Source organism: Microtus pennsylvanicus, chromosome 1 (genome assembly GCF_037038515.1).
Source record: "Microtus pennsylvanicus isolate mMicPen1 chromosome 1, mMicPen1.hap1, whole genome shotgun sequence".
NCBI lineage: Eukaryota > Metazoa > Chordata > Mammalia > Rodentia > Cricetidae > Microtus > Microtus pennsylvanicus.
Genome location: NC_134579.1, coordinates 420,020 through 437,623, shown reverse-complemented (window position 1 = coordinate 437,623; position 17,604 = coordinate 420,020). Strand labels below are relative to the sequence as shown.

Below are 17,604 nucleotides of genomic sequence, written 5' to 3'. Positions count from 1 at the left end.
AAAATTCAACATCCCTTTATGATAAAAGTATTGGAGAGATTAGGGATACAAGGGTCATACCTAAATATAATAAAAGCTATATACAGCAAGCCGACAGCTATCATCCAATTAAACGGAGAGAAACTCAAAGCCATCCCACTAAACTCAGGAACACAACAAGGCTGTCCACTCTCGCCATACCTCTTCAATACAGTGCTTGAAGTTCTAGCAATAGGAATAAGACAACATAATGGGATCAAGGGGATTCGAATTGGAAAGGAAGAAGTTAAACTTTCGCTATTTGCAGATGATATGATAGTGTATATAAGCGACCCCCAAAACTCCCCCAAAGAACTTTTACAGCTGATAAACACCTTTAGTAATTTGGCAGGATACAAGATCAACTCCAAAAAATCAGTCGCCCTCTTATACACAAAGGATATGGAAGCAGAGAGGAAAATCAGAGAAGCTTCACCTTTCACGATAGCCACAAACAGCATAAAATATCTTGGGGTAACTCTAACCAAGGAAGTGAAAGATCTATTTGACAAGAACTTTAAGGCATTGAAGAAAGAAATTGAGGAGGATACCAGAAAATGGAAGGACCTCCCTTGCTCTTGGATTGGGTGGATCAACATAGTAAAAATGGAAATTCTACCAAAGTCAATTTATATATTCAATGCAATCCCCATCAAGGTCTCATCAAAATTCTTCACAGATCTTGAGAGGACAATAATCAACTTCATATGGAAAAACAAAAAACCCAGGATAGCCAAAACAATCCTATAGAATGAAGGATCTTCTGGAGGCATTACCATCCCTGACTTCAAACTCTATTACAGAGCTACAGTGATGAAAACAGTGTGGTACTGGCATAAAAACAGAGAAGTCGACCAATGGAATCGTGTAGAAGACCCGAATGTTAAACCACAAACCTATGATCACCTCATTTTCGGTAAAGGAGCTAAAAGTATACAGTGGAAGAAAGAAAGCATCTTCAATAAATGGTGCTGGCACAACTGGATGTCAACCTGTAGAAGAATGAAAATAGACCCATATCTATCACCATGCACAAAACTCAAGTCCAAATGGGTAAAAGACCTCAATATCAGTCCTAACACACTGAACCTGATAGAAGAGAAAGTGGGAAGTACCCTACAACAGATGGGCACAGGAGATCGCTTCCTATGTATAACCCCAGCAGCACACACATTAAGGGAAACATTGAATAAATGGGACCTACTGAAACTGAGAAGCTTCTGTAAAGCAAAGGACACTGTCACTAAGACAAAAAGGCAACCCACTGACTGGGAGAAGATCTTCACCAACCCCGCAACAGACAAAGGTCTGATCTCCAAAATATATAGAGAACTCAGGAAACTAGACTTTAAAATGCTAATTAACCCAATTAAAAAATGTGGCACTGAACTGAACAGAGAATTCTCAACAGAAGATGTTCAAATGGCCAAAAGACACTTAAGGTCATGCTCAACCTCCTTAGTGATCAGGGAAATGCAAATCAAAACAACTATGAGATATCATCTTACACCTGTCAGTATGGCTAAAATCAAACACTCCAATGATAGCTTTTTCTGGAGAAGTTGTGGAGGAAGGGGTACCCTCATCAATTGCTGGTGGGAATGCAATCTTGTGCAACCACTTTGGAAATCAGTGTTTCTGTTTCTCAGGAAATTCGGGATCAACCTACCCCTGGACCCAGCAATACCACTCCTGGGAATATACCCAAGAGATGCCCTATCATATGACAAGAGCATTTGTTCAACTATGTTCATAGCAGTATTATTTGTAATAGCCAGAACCTGGAAACAACCTAGATGCTTTTCAATGGAAGAATGGATGAAGAAAGTGTGGAATATATACACATTAGAGTACTACGCTGCGGTAAAAAATAATGGCTTCTCGAATTTTGCATGCAAATGGATGTAAATAGAAAACACTATACTGAGTGAGGTAACCCAGACCCAAAGAGATGAACATGGGATGTACTCACTCATAATTGGTTTCTCGCCATAAATAAGGGTCACGGAGTCTACAATTGGTGAACCTGAAGAAGCTAAGTAAGAAGGTGAACCCAAGGAAAAACATATAGTTATCCTCTTGGCTATGGGAAGCAGACAAAATTGCCGGGGAGAAAATTGGGATCTTGGGGGTGGGGTGGGATGGGGGTTAGGGGAGATGGGGAGAGAAAAGGGAGAAGGGGAGGATGGGGGGAACTTGGGGAAAAAGGATGATTGGGATAAAGGAAGGTTGGATAGGGGAGCACGGAAGCACAATTCTTAGTTAAGGGAGCCACCTTAGGGTTGGCAAGAGACTTGAACCTAGAGTGGCTCCCAGGAGCCCAAGGCGATGTCCCCAGTTAGTTCCTTGGGCAGCTGAGGATAGGGAACCTGAAATGACCCTAGCCTATAGCAATACTGACGAATATCTTGCATATCACCATAGAACCTTCATCTGGTGATGAATGGAGATAGAGACCCACACTGGAGCACTGGACTGAGCTCCCAAGGTCCCAATGAGGAGCGCAGGGAGGGAGAACATGAGCAAGGAAGTCGGGACCACGAGGGGGGCACCCACCCACTGATACAGTGAGGCTGATCTATTGGGAACTCACCAAGGCCAGCTGGACTGTGACTGAAAAAGTATGGGATAAAACCGGACTCTCTGAACATGGCGAACAATGAGGGCTGATGAGAAGCCAAGGACAATGGCACGGGGTTTTGATCCTACTTAATGTTCTGGCTTTGTGGGAGCTGAGCCAGTTTGAATGTTCACCTTCCTAGATATGGACAGAGGGGGGAGGACCTTGGACTTTCCTCAGGGCAGGGAAACCTGACTGCTCTTTGACTGGAGAGGGAGAGGGAGAGGAGTGGGGGGAAGGGAAGAAGGGTGGGAGGAGGAGGAGGGAAATTTGAGGCTGGGAAAAGGCCGAAACTTGTTTTTTTTTTCCTTTTCTCAATTAAAAAAAAACTACTTATGAGTGAGGACACGTGATAATTTTCTTTCTGGGTCTGGGTTATCTCACTCAAAAAGATGTGTTCTAACTCCATCCATTTGCCTGCAAAATTCAAGATGTCATTATCCGAGAAAGGCAAATGAAAACAACTCTGAGATTCCATCTTACTCCTTTAAAAATGGCCAAGATAAAAAACACTGATGACAACTTATGCTGGAGAGGATGTGGGAATACTCCTGCATTGCTGGTTGGAATACAAGCTGGTATAGCTCCTTTGGATATCAGTGCGATGATTTCTCAGAAAATTAGGAAACAACATTCCTCAAGACTCAGTAATACCACTTTTGGGTATATATATCCAAACGATGCTCAATGATGCCACAAGGACATGTGCTCAACTATGTTCATAGTAGCATTGTTTGTCATATCCAGAAGCTGGAAACAACATAAATGCCTCTTGAATGAAGAATGGATAAGGAAAATGTGGTACATTTATACAAAGGAGTACTATACAACAGAAAAAAGTAATGACATGTATGGAGATACTTTTTCAAGCTTAATTACACGAATAAAAATTTCAAAACTAATTCATTAATGAGGAATGTTATATAAAGTTTGTCTGTGTGTCTGAGTTACATTACTTACTGTAATATTTTAGCTCTACTAATTTTTCTGTAATTTTCATAATTCATGTTGCTTACAGCCAAATTGATTTGACTTATGTATATATATCATATGTTAATTTTCCATATTTTTCTGACTGTCTTGGTTGATTGTCTTTCCCAGCTATTGTGTGTAGAGCAGCAATGATCATACATGTACTGGTATCTGTATCAGAGTGTGTAGAGCTACTTGACTTGTACAGAGATGGTATAGCTGGGTCTCATGATATTTCTTTTTTAGCTATTTGAGAAACCTGTATACTGGCTTTCCTAGTTGTTGCACAAGTTTACAGTTCCTCCAAATGATCAGAATGCCGCCTTTTAATGTCACATCAGCATTTATTTTTGAAGTATTTTTTTCATTTATAATTCCACAAATTAAATAATAATGCCCTTTGTTCAAAATGTTTCTCATTATCCTTCCCAATTCTCTTCATCTCTCACCAAATACCCTCTTCTTTCCGAGCTGATGCACTACTTTCATGACCTGTTTGTGATGGATTAGGTGTTGCATTATTTAGGGATACCTAGATAAGAATAAGTCAGAGGTTATTTGAATGACAACAATGTATGAATGACTGCAATACCGGAGATTGTAATTATATTCCCCCTGTGACATTCAAATGGCTGTAATTCCTCTGTGAGTGAGGTCACATGATACATTTTCCCATTTATGGTGGATATATTAATGGACCACGTGCCATGTAGCTTTTGCGTGGATATCCATATTTTGTATTAGTGCTCGCATCTGCCATGTCATATCCAGAAGAGGACAATTTGTATCACTCCTTCCATTCTTCAGCTCTTATATTCTTTTGGTCTCTCTTTCTGCAATTCTCCAAAAGCCTGGAAGGGATGATTTAGTATTTCAGTCAAGGATGAGAACTTAACAGTCGTTTGTTCTCACTGCATTGACTCTGTATACGTATCTGCATTAAGTGTTGCTAACTGCAAGCTGAAGCTTTTCTGATCAAAGATGATAGGAGCACTTAGATATCGGGGTATAAACAGGACAATTTTCAGGGAAGTTTAACATCATATCTGTTTCCCAAATACAATCATTTTTTTTCCTCCAGAGGGCCTATGACCTCCCCATCATATACTCTTATCAAATGTAAAGTGCCAGTTATGAGTTCCTTTATGGTGTAGGTCTAAAATCCAACGAGAAAGAAGTTATCCTCACATAGCCCTGCCACTGTTGCATCTATGGGCTGATTTTGCCTAGAAGGTAGGTATCAGTTTAAATTGTTCACAGCTGGTTAAGGTAGTTATTGGCTTTCTCTCTGAGAATCTTCTATAAAACATTTCAGCATGAAGAAAGTTTGCCAGCAGGGAAGAAGTTTTCCTGTTAGGTCAGGAATTATTTATCTGTTTAATGTGATCAAAGAGTTTGCTGTGTTCAGCAAGAAGAATTTACTGTCTAACTGACATGGGCAATGAAGAACAGAGTCTGTGTAGGACTCTGACAAATAAGGAATAAAGAAGTAGCCCATGGCCAACACAAAAACATTTATGTAATAAATTATGTCTTTGGAGAGCAACACTCTCTTCCATGAATGCTATCTACATTCAAACTCCTTTTATAAATTAACAAATAGCGTATAAAGTAGTATATTTACTTCACTCCTTTTTACTTATTCTTAGATTAAAATATTATTTTATGTTATGTGAGCTGGCCAGGATGTATGTATATGTAAGTGCATTGCATACATGTAGGAACCATTGGACATTAAAAAAGGATTTTATATCCCCTAGAACTGGAGTTACAAGTGCTTTTGAACCACTTTGTGAGAGACGAGAACCAAACCTCTACAGTACTTCCTCTTTCCATTTTGAGTTTTATATTTTTTTGTGTTGTATTTCATCGTGTTTTAAACAGTATTTTGTCATCATTTTATTATTATTATTATTATTAGTAATAATAATATGATGTGAAATTTCCCTCTGTATGCTCTGTATATATTATGATTAATAAAGAAACTGCTTTGGACCTATCACAGGCAAGAATAGAGAAAGCCAGTAATTCCAAGGAGAAATAGAGGAGAGTCAACTATTTTTCAACACACAGATTAATAGGAATGTGTTAATTTCAGATGTAAGAGCTAGCTCAAAACATGCATAAGCTATTGGCCAAACAGTATAACAAATAATATAGTTTCAGAGCAATTATTTTGAGTCTGGGTAGTTGGGAAACAAACGAGCAATCTCTGCCTATATTAATAAAAAATGGAAACACATGAATACGTAGAAGGTGAGAGTTGCATGCATGAAAATATTACCTATATTCACCAGTGATCAGGAGAATTGAAGCAATATTTTGTTATTTAACACATTTTTATTTTCTTTAATATTTTTCAAATATCCTATTTGAGTGAGCCATACTAAATTTATTGGTTTCTTATTTAAGACATGATTACATATGTATATTATATGGTCAAATAAGAATTATTCTCCATAGCAGCAGGTGTGAAATAATCCACTAAACTATTGTTAGATGTTGAATTCTCAGAACATTGGTTTAAAGTAGCAAATAATGTGGGAAAATTTGATAATTGCCATAAAGAAAATTAATATACATATTCACATGTAATGTATATATGTGGTCATATAAACATTTTTATGATGTATATTATGTTTGTTTTTCAGATTCAAGTTTTCATAGAAAACCCGGTACCTCATCCGAGGATTCTCCATGGGGTAAGCCTTTTATTTTCTTTAATTGGCATCTTAATAATTAAACCAATAAAAGCTTAAATAACATCGGTTACAATCATCTGTTAATTTTAATTTGCTGATTAGTGAACAATGCCCAACAAATTGGCTTTATCCTTTGGGAAGTTCTTGATAGCATTGAGAGAGTTTGAGATTGCAATAGAATTTGAGATTGCAAGAAATAAATGCCATTCCCTCCAAACTGCTATTTATAGAGAAAACTGATGTGAGAAGGACCTTTGCCACTGAAACCCTTGTTCCTGCAGGTTAACTGTCTTCATGTAGATATGTCTTGTGTTATCTATGCCCATGCACATTTCCATAGTATTGTGTAAAAATATATTTTATTTCACTGTAATTTTAAACATATGGTCATTTTGATACTAACCGTTTCTTATAATTTATACGAGATATAATGACATATATGTCAATTTATATGAAAATATCTATTAGGGTTCTTATTTGACAAATGGGACATAAAGCCTTCTTCAAAATCTAAGTGAAATATTTTGTATACATTCGCTAAATTTCTATGCACTCACAACTGTCTGTTAATGGTCTGAAGATTTGAGATCGGTCATGTAAATTTGTAAGCGTTCATGTGGTTAACCTCTATGCTATGATTCTCATTAGTAACAATAAAGAAGCATATTGGGAGAATACACCATAGAAACTCAACACAATTTATAAGCCCTCAAATCAAGGCTCCTGAACTGATGGAAATAAGGCTGGAATATTCTGAAACTTGTGATACAAATCCTTTATTCAGATAGTGTTGTAAAATTGACCTGTTGAATATTTTATTACATAAAGCATACTTTCTGAGTCTTTAGAAGTAGTCTTCCGGAATCAGGAATACTTTCTACAACTACGAGTTATAAAAGTACGTGACTTCTCCTTTTTTCCCCTCTTTTTGTTTTTGAGACAGGATTTCTCTGTGTAGCTTTGTAAACTGTACTAGAACTTACTCTGTAGACTAGGCTGGCTTTGAACTCACAGAGATCCACCTGCTTCTGCACCCCGAGTGCTGGGATTAAAGGCATACACCAACCATCGCCTGTCATATGTGACTTGGTAGGATATTTGCACCTGCTTTCTCAGCTGGTTCTAGGTTTATGTATTTTCCATAATATGAATAAGGAAGTTTGCCATATCCGCTGCATTGGCTTTATCAGTTTTTTTTTCAAATTTTATATAAATTTTCATATTGTATATTTCGATTAGGTTTTTCCCTTTTCTTAACTCATCCTAAATTCTCTCCCTCTCCCTACCTCCCAAGTTTATTGCTTTTCTTCCTGTCTCTTTAAAAAATAGGCACAGAGGAAAGTCTACAAGGCCTCACCCCTACACAAAGAATTATAGGCTGCCAAGGAAAGCTGGAAATAGGAGAGATGTTCCTCCCAATGGAAGAGAACAGCAAGCAGTTTTCCAGTCCCAAATGGTCAGAGCTGAAAAGTACATACAAGTAACACCCAGATTGAACAGTGCTGAAGGAAATCCTTCAGCCAGTAGCCTTTAAGAAGCCAGCCAACTTGAGCATGGCATCTTATATATTATAAATGTCAACATAAAGCAGGTGCTTGATCTCTTTCTCTCCTGTCTTTTGGATTTGGTTCCTGTTCCCGTTCATGCAGAGAACTGTGATCTGTGAGTCTACCCCTAAATAAGTAACCCTTCATTATACGCAATTCTAAGTTAGTGTGGGATTATTTAGTAACTTGCATCTTCAGAATAGGTTATATTTAGGGAAGTATGTGTATATTTGTCTACACATATGCTTGGAGTAAAAATTTTTGAAAATAGAGACCTTGAATTTGAAAAATTGTAGAGAGAGCTATTTGAGCAGGTTTGGAGTGAGCAAAGGGAAGGGAGAAATCTTGAGATTAAATTATAATATCAAAATATTAATAAAGTTATAAAAAAGATACATACAGAGGGAATGATTCCTAAAATCTTGGGTAAAGTTTAGAGTAAAGAATGAAGTGTGACAACAGCTACTAGACGCCAGAAGGGTAAAGAAAGGGTTTTCTCATGAATTCTAAAGGGAACACATTTGACTCACAGTGTTGAGTGTCAACCAGTGATGCTGATGTTAGACTCCTGACATTCTGAGAGGTCAAATAATACATTTAGGTTTTTTAAATTACATTTTGATGTACCAGCCACAGGGATCCAAAACTAATACTTTTATTTTTCAGTGAAAGTATTCATACAATCAATTTCAATGATGTAAGTAGTTCCAGGCTTTCGGAAGAATCCTGGAGAGGATTATGCCATGAGCTGAGTTCTGAGGGTTCCACACTTAGAGGATCTAATGAATAAAAATGATATTTTCTGACATAATGGATCAAGACAAACAGAATTCAACCCCACAGGCTATTTTAGAGTCGTAGACTACATAGTGTTTTTGAATGACTGAGGCCTTTTAAGAACATCAGAGATATAAACATTATTTTGTCTCTCTTTCCATATAAAAATATCTCTACAGAAATACAAACCCAAAAATCACTACAAACAAATAAAAGCATAGTAAGACTCTGTCAGTACTCTCTGACAGACATGTATACTGATAATTTTTACACAATTATTACATAGACATCAGTTTCTCAGTTAATGTGTTTAGATGAATAATAAAACTTGAACATTTTTTCTTTTTTTTTAGTCCCTATAAAGATAAAGGAGAACACACCTCTTAAAAAGTTTTGTTATTTAAGTGGAACAAAAATATCACACACCTTTCTATGAAATATTTCAGGGCTTCGTATTTAAATAATCTGAAATTATATTTTGTGTACATACGTTCCTCCATAAACTCTATATTAAATTTGACGTTATTTTAATTTTTATTATTTTTTTATTTTTTCATTTTTTCAAGAAAGCGTTTCGCTGCATCTTTGGAACCTGTCTTGGAATTGGCTGGCCATGACCATGCTGGCCATGAACTGACAGATATACGTCTGCCTTTGCTTCTCAAGGGCTGTCATTAAAGGTCTGTGCCACGACTGCTTGGCTTATTTTTGTTTTTAAAAGTAAAACAAAAATGTTTTGAGAAAATTAGTTGTTTGGAATCACATATTTGGGTATGAGGTTATTAGTTAATTGTATAAAGAATTGGTGACTATGATAAATCTAAAAGTTTAAGTTTGTAGACCAGCCACATGACAGATCAATATCTGTCAAAATAATCTGGCTAGTCCTATTAGTAAATTAATAGCCCTTAGTCACTTAAGCTGTCCCTTTTTATTTCCCAACTCCTATTTTAAATCAGAAGTAAGGGATGTCAAGGTATAGATCATTCTATGTCTAGAATATGCATATTTTATCATGGCAGAAATATATTATGGTGTTGATTAGAATTTCTTCCTTTGTGGTTTTCTACATTATCTATCCTAACTTCCTTTATTTGTTACATATGTAGCTACCAATTGAGCCTGAAAATTTTTCTCTCTTCTCAGTTATATCTATAGTCATTAATATTCAATTTGTTTCATTTTCCCTCATTTGTTTTCTATGCAAAAATTATAACTTGACTTTTAAGTTGATTTCAGATATTGAAAAACCTAACCACTGTATCTATACTTTATTATTATTGAGTTCCATCTCATCTGATCTTTGGTAATCTCACTCATATAAATTCATTGATATAATGCATGTGTCTTATTTAATCTGTTATTGTTTTTATGAATATGTATCAGATAACACAATAGCAAGTGAAAGAAAGCAACATAAGATTTTTATCATTATCCTGTTAATTGACAATGTCTTTAGATGACAGAATTACGCACATAACAAAGATAACTTTCAGTCTTACATAAAATATTTGAAAGTTTTATATGAAATTAAAGTAGAAATGGCATATTTTAGGAGGAAAATGAGATTAGAAGGAGGAGCAAGAAAAATGGAAGAGTCTTTTGAGAAATGAGTATGTTCAGTGAGCATTTTACACTTCAGTGAAAATGCCGTTAGGTAAAACACTACATTGTATAGCCTCATTAAAATACAACAAAACATTTTATATGGAATTGAAAAAGAGACTTTTCACATTCAATTAGTATTTAAAGATGTTTTAGTATAAAATGTACTATACATTTTCCCTGTAAATTATGTATACAACATATCTGTCACATTTATTTGAGACTAATAAGCATAAAGTCAAATCAAAAATTGGTTTCCAAGGCCTACTCTTTTAATTTTCAGACAACTGCGTGTTAAAACTTTGTATATCAAAGTAGAAAATACTTTGTGTTTTCAGTATGCCATTAAATGCAGAAACATTACACTTTCATATTTCATGATTACGGAACAAATGCAGCACATGAGACTGGAATGTGATGCCATTCTCAGCAGTTTTATTCAAATTTTATGTCCCTTCCTTTTTTGCAGTGAGATTCCTGAGTGGATGTGATGGAAGGAAACTGGACCCACCTGACTGTGTTTGTCCTCAGAGGAATAACAGATCGTCCAGAGCTGCAAGTCCCCCTGTTCTTGGTGTTCTTCTTCATCTATGTCATCACCATGGTGGGCAACCTTGGCTTAATCTTTCTCATCTGGAAGGACCCACATCTTCACACTCCTATGTACCTTTTCCTTAGAAATTTAGCCTTTACTGATGCTTTTATTTCATCCTCTGTGACTCCAAAGATGCTTATGAAATTTTTAAATAGGAATGACATGATATCCCTAGGTGAGTGTTTTGCCCAATTTTATTTTTTCTGTTACAGTGTAACTAGTGAAATTTTTCTCCTGGTAGCGATGGCCTATGACCGCTATGTAGCCATATGCAACCCTTTGCTCTATCTCGTGGTGATGTCCAAAAGACTCTGCACTGTGCTAATAAGTATGTCATATGTAATTGGTTTTGTAAACGCTGCACTTAATGTAGGCTTATTATTTAGATTGACTTTCTGTAAGTCCAATGTAATTGATCATTTCTACTGTGAAATCTTGCCACTCTATACAATCTCTTGCACTGATCCATCACTTAATGCATTGGTGACTTTCATTATTGCTAATTCCGTACAAATCAGCACCTCTGTGACCATTGTAATCTCTTATGGCCGTGTCTTATTTGCTGTCCTGAACATGAAGTCTAAGAGTGGCAGAAAGAAAGCCTTCTTCACCTGCAGTGCGCACCTGCTCTCTGTCTCTTTGTTCTATGGCACTCTCCTCTTCATGTATGTCAGTCCTGGGTCTGGACCAGGTAAAACCCAGGATAAAATGTATTCACTGTTCTACACAGTTGTGATTCCTCTGCTAAACCCCTTTATTTACAGCTTAAGGAACAAGGAAGTTTTGGGTGCTCTGAAAAAAGTCATAAAATTATAATCATTTTCAGAAAATTTCATAGTTCTACTACTTTCCCTTGTTTTTTGCAATGCATCATAATATTTTATTTTGTATTATGCACATAATTGAATTTTTATGTACTGTTAATTAAAAAATAAAATTTAGACTGTGAATGGCTGTCTTAGTAATATGATTATCTAACAGTTAATAGGAAATTTAAAGCTAATCCCTGTTACTTGTTGTTTTGAAATTCATACTCACTGAGAAAAGTTACTTCATTAATTTCTTCATTAGACTGACAAACCTTAGTTTTTAAGATCTATATTAATAATCTTTGAATTTATTTTTATCGAAAAGCAAACTTTGGTGGTGAAATGATTTGTTTAAAACCTATTTTCCCTTTTATATAATTCTAGAAGAAATTACATTTAAATTATAAATAATCTATTATTATACTATCATGCATAGGAAAATAGTAATAATTTAACACGTGACAAGGAATAACTATCAAACACTTGAAGGTGGTAATTTATTTAGATTTAAGAGTAATTTAAAAGAGATAAATATTTATGTCATATTCATTGAAAGTTCTCAAAGCTAAAGTATTGAAAATGAAAATGAGCATTTTTAATGTAATATAAACAAAAAATTTTAAATTGTATAAAACATCTATCTCTTTGCTACCTGTACCTGTCTTTTGTTTTCACTTATTTCTTTGACTTTGAATCAGACACCTGGGTTCATCTTCTAGGTAGGATCTCCAATGCATCTCATTAGAAGTAAGGTGAACAGATGCTTTGTACTTCATGTCTTGAGCCACATGAAGTCAATAGCATCATTTAGATATATTCTTGTTATGACTGTTTATAATTTCTCTGGATTTCAAAACAATATGAAAAAGAGGGAAACATGTTGACCAGTATCAGCTGCAAACATCATAATGTAGAATACATGAAAACATGACTATTCTATTTACAGACTTTTTTTTAATTTATTTTTTTATTGAGAAAAGGAAGAAAAAAAAACAAGTTTCCACCTCCTCCCAGCCTCCCATTTTCCTCCCCCTCCTCCCACCCTTCTCCCCCTCCTCCCACTCCTCTCCCCCTCCTTAAAGGAATAGGAACAACTCTGTTACAGTGACTGTGAAAACGCCCCAGAAACTCTCATGTTGGGCACTTAGTTTTGATCTGGTGTCACTTTTTGGGAATACTATGGAAGTTTCAGTGGTGCAGCCCTGCTGGAGGAGGTGGATCAGCACAAGCAGGATTGAGTCTCTATGTCCCCACCCACTTCTTTTTGTTTCTCCTGAGTGTGTATACAATGTGCCCACTGTGTAACCTCAGTCACATGGACTGTATTTTCCAGGAATCACAAACCTAATTAATGCTTTTCATTTTACATAATGCAGCTCAGACAGAAGATTGGCAGCAGGCAATGTTGTTACTGTGATTGTGCTGACCTTGTGGTTCTTAGGTCTTTGGAAGTCCTTAACAGAGAAACATGTGATAGTTTGAAACTTTGAGCAAGAGACACCTTCAATTGCTACAAGCAGAAGTTAATAGACCATTCTAATGGGATTTTGGAATGTCAGGATTTAGAGAAAATATACGGCACCCTTAACCCTGTTTAATGATGTTACAGAGGAGAGTAAGGATGACCTAATGGTCTCTCAAGGTATACTGTGGCAAAAAAATCTCATGGTGCCTCTAAACACCATGAATGAGACTGAATTGGAAAGTACTGGACAAATATGTTTCATACTGGAAATTTTAAGTGAGGACAGCATTGTGGTTGTGTTTTGGTTATTTATTACTGTTTTCACACAGTGTTGGAGAGAGAGAGAGAGAGAGAGAGAGAGAGAGAGAGAGAGAGAGAGAGAGGAGTAAAAAAGATATAAATATTTGACTATGGTAAGAAATGTGTGTAAGATTGAAGTTTTCAACATAGACTGTGTAGAACCTGTAAATGATATGGGAATTAGTTCCTTTAAACTGAAACCTGGTCCTCTACACTAGTATAATAAGAAAGAATCTTTGAGGAGAGTAAAAGTCCATCCATCAAAGATGATTATTTGGGAAAATATAAATATATTTGAAACCAGAGACCCTAAGCTCACAATGAAGAAGTACTGTAGTAATCCTATAAAGTAACTGTATAGCAGAGTGTTTCCTCAAAGCTAAGAAGCTAAAGCAGCTGTGATGCCAGGGTTAAGGTCTACATCTAAAACTGCCAGGAGAACTTGCCAGCATTGGCCATGGTACTACTTTTGAAAGAATTAAAGTTGCAAGATTGAGGGAGAGTCGTGGCAAGCATCTCTGCTCAGACAATATGGCAAGCATTTCTGTCCAGACAATGTGTGGAAGGTTCAGAATCCATGTGAGGAAGTTTTGAGCACACTCAGTGTGAAGTTATGAAGGCAAAGCAATGGAGACCTGAGAGAGTTGGAAGTACAGAACCACGGGAGTTCTGCTGAGGACAGCTGCACACATGAAGATGAGTTGGCCCCGCACAGTGGTTGTATGTGCCACAGGCAGCAGAGTTTCAGAGATGAGGCCCCCAAGCCCTTTTCAGCTGAAATGATTACTTTTCAGTTTTGTGGGCTGGACATGGAGCTGCAGGATTTGGTGTTTGTGCTACTGGATATTGGCTTTGCTTTGGTCCACATTTCCTTGCTATGCACTTAATCTCTTTTGGAATGGGAAAGATTACTCTCTATCACTGTGTGAATAAAGTATATATTGTTATTTTATTTTACTTGGGTTACAGTTAAGTACTTACCTTGCATATGTCATTAGTGGAGAATCTGACTTGAGATGTTAGACTTTTTGGTAGTACTGTGACTTATTAAGACAATGGGGCCACTAAAGTTATACTGAATCCCCTTCACATCATGAATCGGCCATGAGTGGAACATACGGACCAGCAGTGAAATGCTTTGGTTTGATGGGAAATGTTCAGTTTGGGGTCAGGGATTTGACTCCTTCCCAGCTGGTTGTGCTATTGGAATGATCTTGGAACTTTTAGGATGTGCAGACTTTGCTGGAAGAAATTGGTCACTGATAATATGCCAATTTCTTAAGTCTTTAGACCATTTGAGATTCTTCTGTTGAGAATTCTCTGTTTAGATCTGTACCCCATTTTTAAACTAGATTATTTAGTATTTTGACGTATTGCTTCTTGTGTTGTTTATATATTTTGGAGATCAACCCTCTGTCAGAAGTTGGGGTTATTGAAGATATTTTTCCATTTAGTAGGTTGCCATTTTGTCTTGTTGGCCATGTCCTTTACCTTACAGAAGCTTTTTAGTTTCAAGAGGTCTTATTTATTAATTGTTGCTCTCAGTGTTTGTGCTATTGCTGTGATATTCAGGAAGGGGTCTCCTGTGCCAATGTGTTCAAGGCTACTTCAGACTTTCTATTCTTTTTTTCCATTGTATAACTTTAGCGTCTTGGTCAAGAAATAAGTGTTCATAGGTATGCAGATTTATGTCAGTTTCTTCAGTTAGATTCCATTGGTCTACCTATCTGTTTTTATGTCAATATCAAGCTGCTTTCATTACTATAGGTCTATAGTAGATCTTGATGTCAACGATGTTGATGCCTCAAGAAGTTCCTTTATTGTACAGAAGTGCTTTGCCATTTTATTATGTTGATCCTACCTACCCATGAGCATGGGAAATCTTTTCATTTTCTGATATCTTCTTCAATTTAATTCTTCAAAGACTTAAATTTCTTGTCATGCAGATCTTTAACTTGTTTGGTTAGAGTTACTCCAAGATATTTCATGTGTTTGTGGCTACTGTGAAGGGTAATGTAGGAGAGCTACTGATTTTTTTAGTTAATCTTGCATCCTGCTACATCACTAAAGGTGATTATCAACTGTAGGAGTTTCCTGGTAGAAGTTTTCCAGTCACTTATGAAAATAGCAATCTTACCAAAAGCAATCTACAGATTCAATGCATTCCCCATCAAAATCCTAGCACAATTCTTTACAGACTTTGAAAGAACAATACTCAACTTCATATGGAAAAACAAAAAACCAAGAATACCCAAACAGGACCTGCCTGGTCCCACCTTTTATCAGTGAGGCAGGAAGTATAGGCAGGACCACAAAAATAGAATACTGGGAAGAGGAAAGCCTCAGTCTCCAGTTGTCACCCAGACACAGAGGTCACAAGTTGAGAATACCTCACTGATAAAAGGTACCAAGCCACATGGCTAACACAAACAAGAATTATGGGTTAATGTAAGATGTAGGGCTTAATTCATAAGAAGTCTGAGCTAATATACCAGCCAATTTATAGTTAATATAAGCCTTTGTGTGTTTCTTTGTGACTGAAAGGTGGTGGGACCAGAAAAAACAGAAACCTCTGTCAAAATTGGTACCAATGTGGCCAACTAAATCCAGTTAAAACCTGAGAGAGTTTGGGAGGGAATTCTAGACACATAGACACATAGACACATAGACACAGAGACACATACACAGATACACACACATGAAAACAGAGTTTAGCACAGATTCTTGGAAGTTGTCCTTTTTTTTCTTTCAGATAGGCTCTGTTTGCTGATGGCAAGCAGAGACATGGCCTCTTTAAGAGGTTTCCTCACTCAGCTTTAGTGGAAAGAACTACGTGATTGCTTTAAGTGAAGTCTTCCTGGTTCTTGGTAGTTACAGGAACAGTTCTGGCTCTTTTGGGGGGGCTGATGCTGGCCACCCACTTTAGGTCTGGATGCTTATGTGCCCATTCAGGGTCGGAAGGAAAGTAACTGAGACCATGCTCAGCACTCCCTGCCTGGGCAAGTGGGGGATTTGGGCATGTATAGGGAGTAGAGCATGGTGAATCCTACAGCCATAAACAGAAATATTTCCAGGCTGTGCAGTGCACTACATAGCAGAATTAGCTTTTACTCAGATAAAAAGGGTTTATATGCTACACATGCAGAGTCGAGGTGGTGAGGATGGCTCCCACCCAGCAGCCCCAGAGCAGGTGGTAAACTATCTCTTCCATAGGGAAAGCCTGAGAGAGGTGGAGTCAGCATCCAGGGCCACTGAAACCAAGCTGCTGAAAAAAGCACTCCTGGTCAGAAATTTGTTACGGATATGCAATAAAGACAAATTCAGATGTAAAGGACCTCTAAATGAGTCACAGCGTTGGGTAAATGTATTTAGGCTTGGAAGATGTAAGAAATAGTTTGAAAACAAAGTAAATGGCTTTAAAAAATAAAACAAAGCCTTTAAAGAGACAGAGTACAATCATTTATAGATTAAAGGAGTAAAAAGAAAAATAAGCTACATAAAGATGGAATATACACAGAGAGTCTGGATTATGTGCATTATTGTGTTTTCTTTGAATTTTTTGACTGTAAATTATCTCAGTACAGAGAGAAATCTCATTGTAAGAGCTGCTAAGCTAAACCAATATATATATTTTAAAGGTATCTTGACTCCAAAATTTGGGTCTAAGGATATGTTACTTTGGAAGCAGTTCCTCTTTTGATTCCACAGATGATGAGAACCTGTGGATTCCTTCCAGACTAATGTTGTTTAATAGACCAAGACCCTTTGAAATATCTGATAGAGGCAGATGGTCCATATGAATCAACATTTCAGAGAACCTCTCTTGGAATTTTCTCTGAGTTCTATACCCAGAACAGCCTCAAGACTGCTGTTTGAGATGATCAAGCCACAGAGAATATTTTAGTCAGGACTTGACCATAATCCTAATTTTTCTTTTGGTCCCCAAAAGATTACTAGTACTCCTAAACAGCAGGAAATATCCAGGAAAACTACACCCACATTTCCAATAAATGAATTATGAATATTTTTCTTTGTTTAGAGTGTTGGTTATAAGTTGTTTTGTGTTGGCAGGGCTTTTCTGTCCTGCCTAATACCTGTCCTGCCCAGTTCCTGCTGTCATTAAGTCCCAAGGAACCCACATAGAGGTCTTCATTAATTATAAACTGATTGGCCCACTATCTCAGGCTCTTCTTA

At 36.7% G+C, this 17,604-nt stretch overlaps 1 protein-coding gene across 1 annotated transcript; it reads left to right on the top strand.

Moving 5' to 3' along the window:
• Positions 1–10,728: 10,728 nt before the first annotated feature.
• Positions 10,729–11,652, top strand: LOC142838155 (olfactory receptor 5AC1-like). Its single transcript, XM_075953494.1, has one exon. The coding sequence runs from the start codon at positions 10,732–10,734 to the stop codon at positions 11,650–11,652; it is 921 nt and encodes a 306-aa protein (XP_075809609.1). The 5' UTR covers positions 10,729–10,731.
• The last annotated feature ends 5,952 nt before the right edge of the window (positions 11,653–17,604 follow it).